A 12338-nucleotide genomic window follows, 5' to 3' on the forward strand; every position below is an offset into this window, starting at 1 on the left:
AAAAACCTAACAGAAGCAGAAGAAATTAAGAAGAGGTGGCAAGAATACAAAGAAGAACTACACAAAAAAGATCTTAATAACCTGGATAACCATGATGGTGTGGTCAGTTACCTAAGGACAGACATTCTGAAATGTGAAGTCAAGTGGGCCTTCAGTTCCATTCAGTCACTCAGTCATGTCCTACTCTGTGACCCCATGGACTGCAGCACGCCAGGTTTCCCTGCCCGTCACCAACTCCCAGAGCTTACTCAAACTCATGTCCATTGAGTTGGTGAGGCCATTCAACCATCTCATCCTCTGTCATCCCCTTCTCCTTCTGTCTTCAATCTTCCCCAGTATCAGGGTCTTTTCCAGTGAGTCAGTTCTTCGCATCAGGTGGCCAAAGTATTGGGAGTTTCAGCTTCAGCATCAGTTCTTTCAATGAATATTCAGGACTGATTTCCTTTAGGATGGACTGGTTGGATCTCCTTGCAGTCCAAGGGACTCTGAAGAGTCTTCTCCAACACCACAGTTCAAAAGCATCAAATCTTCGGTGCTCAACTTTCTGTATAGTCCAACTCTCACATCCATACATGACTACTAGAAAAACCACAGGTTTGACTAGACGGACCATTTTGGGGAAAGTAATGTCTCTGCTTTTTAGTATGGCTGGTCATAGCTTTTCTTCCAAGGAGCAAGCGTCTTTGTGTGTGTATGTGTAATAAAGTTTTATTAAAGTATTAAAGAGAAAGCTTCTGACATAGACATCAGAAGGGGGCAGAAAGAGTGCCCCCCTTCTAGTCTTTAGCTGGATGTTACAGAGCTACCAGCAGGCTGCTAATTAGAGAAAGGGAATGTCTCAAAACCCAGAGCCTGGAACCAAGCCCCTCACCCACAACATGCATTTTGAGATAACACTGGCACAAGGTGAGTCATCCCAGGCTGTAAAATGATTGCCATGAATCTTGAAGAAAGGCAGGTTTCCAAGTAAATATATAGTTTCATTAACATAGATTAGGAGAACAATGAATGAGTAAAACAGTGGTTTGTTCTGAGTCTTAAGCAGAACCAACTTGAAGAAAGAGTCTAGGGTAAATACATAGTTCATTAACATAGCTTAAGAAAAACATTTCTATAAGAAAAACACATAGCTTAGCTCAAGAAAAGTTAAGTTCAGGTGCAACCAGGTGTCATCTTGGCAACACAGACTTTTAAGAGAAACCTCCTTTTAAATTTGTGTAGAGAAGGGAAAAAAATCTGACACTTGTAGTTTGTTTCCTCCTGCCGCTTAAGAGAGAGATAAAAAACGTCTGACACTTGCAGCCGATTTCCTCTGTTTGGAGACCCCTAGCCTTCCTGCCTGTTAACCTCTCATTCCCCCCTTTTCTTTTAGGAGAATTATGTTTCCTAGGGAAAGGGGGCATCGTTCTCATTCAGTATTGCTTCCAAGCTGATAAGGGGTGTTGTGCCTAAATTGGCGAGGCAACATATGCTCCTAACCCTCATATAGAGGGTCTCTGATTCAGGGGGCCCAAGTAATAGTTGGAGGGAGGACCTAAATCAAATCCCTTATGATTGTACACCGGAAGTGACAAATAAATTCAAGGGATTAGATCTGTCAGACAGAGTGCCTGAAGAACTATGGACGGAGGTTCGTGACACTGTACAGGAGGCAGGGATCAAGACCATCCCCAAGTGGGCCTTGGGAAACATTCCTACAAACAAAGCTAGTAGAGGTGATGGAATTCCAGCTGAGCTATAGCAAATCCTAAAAGATGATGCTGTTAAAGTGCTGCACTCAATATGCCAACAAATTTGGAAAACTCAGCCATGGCCACATGATTGGAAAAGGCCAGTTTTCATTCCAATGCCAAAGAAGGGCAATGCCAAAAAATGTTCAAACTACCATACAATTGCACTTATTTCACATGCTATCAAGGTAATGCTCAAAATCCCTCAAGTTAGGCATCAGCAGTATGTGAACAGAGAACTTTCAGATGTACATGCTGAATTCAAAAAAGCAGAAGAACCAGAGATCAAATTGCCAACATTTGTTGGATCATAGAGAAAGCAAGGGAATTCCAGAAAAACATCTACTTCTGCTTCGTTGAGTATGCTAAAGCCTTTGACTGTGTAGATCACAACAAACTGTGGAAATTCTTCAAGAGATAGGAATACCAGACCATCTTACCTGTCTCCTGAGAAATGTGTATACAGCTCAAGAAGCAACAGTTAGAACTGGACATGGAACAATGGACTGGTTCAAAATTGGGAAAGGAGTACGAAAAGGCTGCATATTGTCACTTGGCTTATTTAATGTATATGTGGAGTACATCATATGAAATGCCAGACTGGATGAATCACAAGCTAGAATCAAGACTGATTCATACAGGGCAACAAAGGAGACACAGATGTAAACAACAGACTTCTAGATTCAGTGGGAGAAGAAGAGGATGGGATGATTTGAGAGGATAGCACTGAAACATGTACATTACTGTATGCAGAATGGATGACCAGTGCAAGTTCCATGCATGAAGCAGGGCAACCAGGGCTGGTGCTCTGTGACAACCTGGAGGGAGGGGGTGGGGAGGAAGGTGGTGGGGAGGGGGCTGGGGAGGAAGATGGTGGCAGGGGGGTTTGGATGGGGGGACACATGTATGTCTTATGGCCAATTCATGTTGATGTATGGCAAAAGTCACCACAATATTGTAAAGTAATTATCCTCCAATTAAAATAAATAAGTAAATAAAAAAGATTGCTGGGAGAAATATCAACAACCTCAGATATACAGATGATACCATTCTAACAGCAGAAAGCAAAAAGGAGCCTCTTGATGAGGGTGAAAGGGGAGAGTGAAAAAGCTGACTTGAAACTCAGCATTTCAAAAAACTAAGATCATGGTATCCAGTCCCATCACTTCATGGTAAACAGAAGGGGAAAAAGTGGAAACAGTGACAAATTTTATTTTCTTGGGATCCAAAATCACTGTGGACAGTGATTCTAGCTATGAAATTAAAAGATGGTTGCTCCTTGGAAGAAAAGCTATGGCAAATCTAGACAGTGTATTAAAAAGCAGAGACATCACTTTGTCAACAAAGGTCTGTATAGTCAAAGCTACGGTTTTTCCAGTAGTGATGTAGGGATGTGAGAGTTGGACCATAAAGAAAGCTGAGCACCAAAGAATTGATGCTTTTGAATTGTGGTGCTGAAGAAGACTCTTGAGAGTCTCCTGGACTGCAAGACGATCAAGCCAGTCAATTCTAAAGGAAATCAACCATGAATATTCATTAGAAGGACTAATGTTAAAGCTGAAGCTCCAATACTTGGGGCACCTGATGCGAAGGGCCGACTCACTGGAAAAAACCCCAATGCTGGGAAAGACTGAGGGCAGGAGACATGGGTGATAGAGGATGAGAAGGCTGGATAGCATCACACTGACTCAATGGACATGAATTTGAGCAAACTCTGGGAGATAGCAAAGGACAGGGAAGCCTGGCCAGCTGCAGTTCACGGGGTCACAAAGAGTCAGAAATGACTTAGCGACTAAACAGCAACAACATACATATGTCAAAACTTATCACATCGTACCCTTTAAATATATGCAGTTTACTATACATGAATTAATACCACCATAAAACTGTTTTTTTACAAAGGTTAGCAGAAAATCAGTGAAAACATTTCCTATATCATAAGAACTAAATGGCAAATGCCAAAGTGGAGGGCGTTAAGAGTTGCTAGGAAGGATACTGCAGGGGTTAGAAGGCTAAATTAAACCAACCAACTGATCACGAGATGCTATGATAACTCTAATTACCCCCCGAAGGAGAATTCACTAAACTCCTGAAGTTGTTTAAAAACATACAAGTGCCTCATTGACTTCTGGCTTCATGTTCACATACAGCTCTTTGTCCTACAGGTTTATTAACTTTTTACCTTAAACTTCACACACCCACCTTCAAACATCAATTTCTGCAAGATCTGTATTTTCATTTTACATATATATATATATATATATATATATATAATATGTATCTGGTCTCACGGTATTCTTTAGGTTGACCCTTTTTTCAATCCTTTAGTATTTTATATTCAAGTTGCCCACGTGATCAATTTTATGCTGCCTATTTTTACTAGGTTGAGCCTTAACTAACAGAAATAATAGCATAAGTACAGTGACAAATAGGTGGTTTTATTCAAAAGTAACTTCATGGCAGAGAGAGCCCCCACCCCCTTTATTGGCTGCAGCTGGAAAGAGAATCCAGTGATTGTTGTTTCAGCATTTGAAACCAATGACTGGAATTCTAGGCCCACTGTAAACTATGTCTCTTGAGTGAGTGAGTGATGGAGTCAAAATTCAAACCCAAAACCTGCTTGGCTCCAGAGTGCGTATTTCAAACTTCAGTGTGCACTCTGCACACTGACTCTCATAAGTTTAAATGAAAGTGCTAGTAAGTGAAAAAATAAAATTATGCATAGACTATCTGAAGGACAAAAAAGAAAGTGGTTCACTTCTGGTGGGAAGGAAATTAGAAGGCTGACAGACAAACAACCTGATCCAAGCAAGTTTTATGACTCAATACTGTGAATGTAAATGAAAGTGAAATAAAGAAGGAGATTGATCTGACATAGAAAAATCTCCAAGATACACTTATCAAGTGAAAATTTTTTCAGTTAGGTTAGCAACAATATACATAAAATGTTCCCTTTTGTGTTAAAAAAAATACAGTTGATGTTATCTCTTGGGGAGTGGAACTGGTATCTGGGATGATTAGAAAACTTCATTACTGTGTACTGTCTTAATTTCTCTTTCATAATAAAAGAAAGTGATAAAGAATAAACACCCAATTCTGTCACTCTATGGCCCTAGGCAAGTCTGTTTCATCTCCCAGAGTCTCAATTTCGTCCCCTTACAAGGATCACTGTGAGGAGAAATAACATATACAAAATGCCTGCTCTGTGGGACAGGCTCCCTATTTCACTGATATGTCAGTGGACTTCATTAAAACAGCAACAGATTTCAGGGGAACAAGGGCTGGGAGAATACTAACTCACAGCTTGTCTCACAGTGATGACACTATTATTAATATCTTCCTGTGCACAGAAGCAAGTTGCCCCAGCCCTGAGTCCCAGCTTGTGAAAAACACTGACCTAGGATGCAGAGGATCCCGTCCGGTTGAGACTTGCTGCTCTGGGTCAAGATGCGCTGAACCTGGCGGAGTCGACTGCAGCTGCAATAAGAAAAGAAATCGGCCCCCTGAGTGTCAGCACATGAAGGGATGAGGAAGAAAATGACAGCAAGTGATGGAAACTGTTCCCTGTCTGACTTTGATGTCAGAATCATAAAAATAAATTACGTATTCTTTTTTCTAATATTTTGTGGAAGAGATTATGCAGAATTGGTCTGTAGAGTAAGCCTGAACTGCTGATTATAAACTGTATGGTCAGTGGCTCTCTCATTCAACAAAGGATGGAACCAAAGGCCCTGTCATAATCAATGCTAGACAGGACTAGAACCCAGCAGCTGACCAGAAGAACCTCCAATGTCTTAATTTTGAATATTATCAAAGAAGAGTTTCTACACTAATTTGTCCTAACTGTGGTCCTTATTGATCTGTTAAAAACAAAAAACAAGCAGATAAAAATCAAACTAAGGACCAGTGTCATCACAACTACCCCCATAAGTGTGTCAGTACATGGTACTTCTTGCTGTATCATCCTGCCAACTATGCCAACTGTCTTGCTGTTCACACTGTTCACTGAACCCAGGGTAGGCAAGGGGTGCGTGGGCAAGCTGGAAGAAGACTCAAGGAGCTGTAGGAACGGCAGTCGTGTTTAATTCTCTCTGGGCTGGCATAGCAGCCGTACAGCAGCCATGCTGCATTCTCTCTTGGTTGACCCAGTGGACGCAGCCATAACACAGCCTCAAGGGCTTTTCAAGTGGAAATTATACAGGTTTACAAAACAAAAATGGACCAAGTGGGTACACTGTGATGTGAGTGCACAGTGCTGTAAATCATCTCAGCTGTTACATAACCATCTATTTACAAAAGGTGGGGGTGAGACAGCCTGACCACTGCCATCTTGGCTAATTCGATCTTTCTCTACATAACTGCTCCATTTCTGTGCAAATCTCTGATTTCACTGATGTTAGAGACATACTCTTCCTTCCAAACAAAGAATAAGGAGAGGTACTTCCGGACACTGATATCACTTCTAAGGACCCCATGCTTTCCATATCAATCCCTTCTCCCTCCCAGATTCTGAGAGTGGTTCACTTTCCTGCTTGAGACTGATCCTTCCATAGGGTCTGTCCACATCACCTTCTGGTCCAAGATCTGTCTCCACTATTCATCCCTTAAGGCTCTTATATTAATTTTCCCCCCTACAGTCAACATATTCCCAATCCTTGTTGTTGTGTGGTCACCCAGTCGTGTCTGACTCTTTACAACCCATGGATGCAGCACACCAGGCCTCCCTGTCCCTCACCATCTCCTGGAGTTTGCCCAAGTTCATGTTCACTGCTTCAGTGATGCCATCCAGGCATCTCATTCTCTGATGCTCTCTTCTCCTTCTGCCCTCAATCTTTTCCAGCATCAGGGACTTTTCCAGTGAGTCAGCTGTTCACATCAGGTGACTAAAATACTGGAGCTTCAGCATCAGTCCTTCCAGTGAGTATTCAGGGTTGATTTCCCTTAAGATTGACTGGTTTGATCTCCTTGCTGTCCAAGGAGACAAAACAAGACGATTGCTTCTTGGCAGAAAAGCTATGACAAACCTAGACAGTGTGTTGAAAAGCACTGGAAGAGTATGTCTCTAACAGCAGTGGAATCAGAGATTTGCACAGAAATGGAGCAGTTCTGTAGATAAAGAGTGAATTAGCCAAGATGGTGGTGACCAGGCTGTCTCACCCCCACCTTTTGTAAATATATGGTTATGTAACAGCTGAGATGATTTACAGTTTGTCTCAGGAGTCTTCTCCAGCACCACAGTTTGAAGGCATCAATTCCTTGGTGCTCTCCCTTCTTTACGATCCAGCTCTCACAACCGTACATGACCACTGGGAAGACCACAACCTTGACCATACAGACCTTGGTCAGCAGAGTAATGTCTCTGCTTTTCAACACACTGTCTAGGTTTGTCATAGCTTTCCTGCCAAGAAGCAATTGTCTTCTGATTTCATGGTTGTAGTCACCATCCACAATGATTTTAGAGCCCAAGAAGAAATCTGTCACTACTACCATCTTTTCCCCTTCTATTTGTCATGAAGAAATGGGGCTGGATACCATAATCTTAGTTTTTTTAATATTTAGTTTTAAGCTGGCTCTTTCACTATCCTCATTCACCCCATCAAGAGGCTCTTTAGTTCCTCTTCGCTACCTAGAAGCCCTACCACATCCTCATTATCTAAGATTCTCTATAAACCTACTACAATAACTGTTCCATCCATAACAGTCAGACTTCATCCTCACTCCTCTGTTCTGGTACACTTGTCCTATACTCACCCAAGCAATAGTATTTCCAGCTAAATAACACCATTTCCGTGTCTTGAATTCCCTTTTCCCCCTGTTCTTTCTGACGTTCCCACACACCAAGTCCACGACTTAGTGGTCCTTATCACTACCTTCCCTCAAGACGTTCACCATCTTCTACCTAATACCAAAACCAGACAAAGACAGCACCAAAAATATAGAAACATACAAATAAATATCTACCATGAATACAAATATAGAAATCCTCAATAAAATATTAGTAAATATAAGTCAACAACATATAAAAAGAATTACACACTATGGCCAAGAGGGATGAAAGTCTGGAAATCAATAAATATAATTCCTAATCTAACAGGCTAAAGTAGAAAAAAAAAAAAATCATATGACCACATAATTGATGCAGAAAAATATGAAAAAATTCAACACCAATTCATAATTTTAAAAACTTAGAAAACTACAAATAGATGAGTTTCCTCAACTTGATAAAATCAATTTTGGTTTTGACACCAAAAAACAAACAAACAAACAAACAAAAAACCCTCCAAAGCAAATTCTGGGATATACTTAATGGTTAAAAAAAAAAAAAAGAAAGAAAAAAAACACGGAACAAGAAAAAGATCTATGCTCTCATTAACCCATTCAACATAATACTGGAAGTTCAAGCCAATGCAATAAGGCAAAAAAAGGAAATAAAAGGTATACAGATAGAAAAGGAAGATATCAAATTATTTGCAGAGATGACACAATGGCCTATATAGGGAATCTCACAGAATCTATAAAAAAATCTTAGAATAAGTGAGTTCAACAAAGTCATAATATCAACATATAAAAACCAACTGTATACATGAACACAGGAACCAAAATTAAAAATATAGTATCATTTAAATATAAACTGAACAAAACACGAACAGTACTTACATGCTAAAAAATACAAAACACTGATAAAGGAAACCGAATAAGATCTAAGTAAGTGGAGACACTCAACATAATATATATGTCAATTCTTCTCAAATTGATTTATAGGTTTAACACAATTCCTATTAAAATCCTAGCAAGATTTTTTTACATAGACAAGATCACTCTAAAACTTATAGGGAAAAATAAAGGAACATTCAAGGATAGCAAAAACTGTTTAGAAAATGAATAAAGTGGGAGGACTCACTATGTCTGATCTCAAGACATATTATATAGCTAAAGTAATCATGACTGTGGTTCTGGCTAAAAGACAGATACATAGATCAATGGAATGGAACAGGAACAACAGAAATAGACCCACAAAAATATAGCCAAGTAATATTTGAGAAAGCATGGAAAGTAACCCAAGAGAGGAAAAATAGTCTCTTCAATAAATGGCGTTGGAACAACTGGATATCCATAGACAAAAACATGAACCTTAACCAAAACCTTATAACTGGCACAAAAATTAACTCAAAAGAGATCATGGATTTAAAAATTTATATATAAAATCTTTAAAAGAAAAGAGAAGAAAACATTCAGGATATAGGATTTAATGAAATTCTTAGACTTGACACCAAAAGTATGATCCATTAAAAACTGATACATTAGACTTCACCAAAATTTTAAACTTCTGCTTTGTGAAAGACTATTGAGAGAATGAAAAGGCAAGCTACAAAATGGGAGAAAATATTTGCAAATCACTTATTTGAAAAAGCACAATACAAAAAAACTCTCAAAACTCAACAGCAAAAAAACACTCCAATTAGAAAATAGGTCAAGGTATAAAGAAAATTTTCTCAAAGTGGATAGAGAAATGTCACATAAACACATGAAAACAGATTCAACATCATTATTCATTGTTGTTGTTGTTGTTCAGTAGTTAAGTTGTGTCTGACCATTTGCAACCCCATGGACTACAGCACGTCAGGCTTCCCTGTCCTTCACTATCTCCCAGAGTTTGCTCTAATTCATGTCCATTGAGTTGATGATACTATCTAACCATCTCATCCGCTGTTGCCCCCTTCTTTTTCCTTCAGTCTTTCAGGGTCTTTTCTAATGAGTTGGCCCTTTGCATCAGGTGGCCAAAATATTGGAGCTTCAGCTTTGGCATCAGTCCTTATGAATATTCATAGTTGATTCCCTTTAGGATTGACTGGTTTGATCTCCTTGCTGTCCAAGAGACTCTTAAGGGTCTTCCCAGGCACCACAACTCAAAAACATCAGTTCCTGGGCACTCAGCCTTCTTTATGCTCCAACTCTCACAACCATACATGACTACTGGAAAAACCACAGCTTTGACTATATGTACCTTTGTTGGCAATGTGATGTCTCTGCTTTTTAATATGTCATCTAGGTTCATCATAACTTTCCTTCCAAGCAGCAAGAGTCTTTTAATTTCATGGCTGCAGTTACTGTCAGAAGTGATCTCTGGAGCCCAAGAAAATAAAATCTGTCATTGCCTCCACTTTTTCTCTATTTGCCATGAAGTCTATGGCCATATCACCCTGAATGCACCTGATTTCACCTATTTGCCATGAAGTGATGGGACCTGATGCCATGATTTTAGTTTTTTTAAAAAATGTTGAGTTTCAAGCCAGCCTTTTCACTCTCCTCTTTCACACCCATCAAGAGGTTCTTTAGTTCCTCTTCACTTTCTGCCATTAGAATTGTATTATCTGCATATCTGAGGTTGCTGATATTTCTCCCAGCAATCTTGATTCCAGCTTGTCATTCATCCAGTTCAACATTTCACGTGATGTGCTCTGCACAGAAGTTAAATAAACAGGGTGACAATATACAGCATTGTCATACTCCTTTCCTAATTTTGAACCAGTCAGCTGTTCCATGTTAGGTTCTGATTGTTGCTTTTTGACCCACAAACAAGTTTCTCAGGAGACAGGTAAGGTGGTCTGGCATTCTTATTTCTTGAAGAATGTTCCACAGTTGATGTGATCCACACAGTCAAAGGCTTTAGCATACTCAATAAAGCAGAAGTAGATGTTTTTCTGGAATTCCCTTGCTTCCTCTGTGGTCCAATGAATGTTGGCAATTTGATCTCATAGATTAGAAAAATGCAAATTAAAACCACAGTGAGACACTACTATACATCTACTACTAAAATAACAAACAGTGATGATATCAAATGCTGGTGATGATTCAGAGAAACTGAATCACTTGCAGATTTCTGAAGTAAATTAAAGAAGACATCAATAACAGAAATATATTCATATTCCTACATTGGAACTTAATATAATATATAATATTATATATTTAATGCCAGACTCCTCTGTCCAGGGGATTATCCAGGCAAGAATACTGGAGTGGGTTGCTATCCCTTTTTCAGGGGATCTTCCCAACCTAGGGATTGAACCCATGTCTCTCATGTCTCCTGCACAGGCAGGCAGGTTTCTTACCACTAGTGCCACCTGATAAACTGTGGTCTATACATACAATGGAATATCATTCAATCTTAAAAAGGACAGAAATTCTGACACATGATAATACATGAATAAGCCGTAAGGACCTTATAGTAAGTGAAATAAGCCAGTCCCGAAAGGACAAATGTTGTATGATTCCATTTTTATGAGGTACTTACAACAGACAAATTTACAAAGACAGAAAGTAGAATGGTGGTTGCCAGGGGACGAGGGGGTGAGGTGGAGGAAGGAGCGGGGAGTTATTGTTTAACAGGTACCAGAGTTTCAGTTCTGCAAGATGAAGAGTTCTGTGGATGGATACTGGATACTGGTGAATGTAGCACAATAAGGTAAAAATCCTTAATGCCACTAAACTGTACACTTAGAACAGTTTAGATGGTAAATTTTATGCATATTCTGCCAAAGTTTAAAAAATTTTAAGTTTAAAAAAGCCAATGTCATGTAAAACAGAAAAAACAGAGAGGGAGAACTCTTGTAATAAAGAATAGTAAGTCAGTGCAACTTATTAACCTTAATTTGATTTAAACAAAACCAACCAACCAACCCACCCAAGGGAAACATCTATAAGACATCTGACAAAAATTTGAGTATGCTTCTATTACATATTAATAGAATATTATCTATTATCCAGGGCATATTCAAATTTACTATCAATTTTCTTAGCTGAGATAATATTATGGTGGTTACATAGTAAAACATCCTGTTTCAGTGAAGTGCCATGAAGTCTACAAAGTGCCATGATGTCTACTACTATGTCTACATAAAGAGTTTAACAGAAAAAAGAATGAAAAGAAAAACTAAAGACAATACACACAGGCAAAGAGTCAAAACTGGTAAATCTAAGTGATGGGTATATTCTTGTACTATTCTTTCATTTTTTCTGAATTGTTTGAACATTTTCATAATAAAAATCTGGGGCTAGACATAAGGCGGAGAAGGCAATGGCACCCCACTCCAGTACTCTTGCCTGGAAAATCCCATGGATGGAGGAGCCTGGTAGGCTGCAGTCCATGGCGTTGCTAAGAGTTGGACACGACTGAGAGACTTCACTTTCACTTTTCACTTTCATGCATTGGAGAAGGAAATGGCAACCCACTCCAGTGTTCTTGCCTGGAGAATCCCAGGGACGGGGGAGCCTGGTGGGCTGATGTCTATGGGGTTGCACAGAGTCGGACATGACTGAAGTGACTTAGCAGCAGAGATAAGGGGGAACATGTGGAGTAACTCAGGGTTTTGGAAGCAGCAGAATTTAAACTGCAACATGATTAAGATTAAAGTAAGAAAACTCTATCCTTGGAAATGGTTGCCTATCCATCCCCACTGTCTCATGTTTAATATACGATTCATCTTGCAATCATTCTCTGCACTAGAAAGATTTCGTTAAGTTGGTCCTTTGGTCCATTTCCCAATCCTGGCTGACTACCAAGTTACCAAGAGCTCTTGAGTTTTCAAGCTCAGAACCAGCCAGTGACAA

General features: G+C 39.5%; 1 protein-coding gene across 3 annotated transcripts in view; it reads right to left on the bottom strand.

Annotated features, from left to right (window-relative positions):
* DNAAF9 (dynein axonemal assembly factor 9) overlaps nt 1–12338 on the bottom strand; it is a 173379-nt gene that overhangs the window by 145418 nt on the left and 15623 nt on the right. For all 3 annotated transcript variants that reach the window (XM_025263999.3, XM_006042748.4, XM_006042749.4), the window contains exon 2: nt 5128–5207. In XM_025263999.3, the coding sequence (XP_025119784.3) occupies nt 5128–5207 (80 nt within the window). The remainder of the gene's footprint in view (nt 1–5127; nt 5208–12338) is intronic.

This window comes from Bubalus bubalis, chromosome 14, assembly GCF_019923935.1.
Source record: "Bubalus bubalis isolate 160015118507 breed Murrah chromosome 14, NDDB_SH_1, whole genome shotgun sequence".
In the NCBI taxonomy this organism is placed as follows: Eukaryota; Metazoa; Chordata; class Mammalia; order Artiodactyla; family Bovidae; genus Bubalus; species Bubalus bubalis.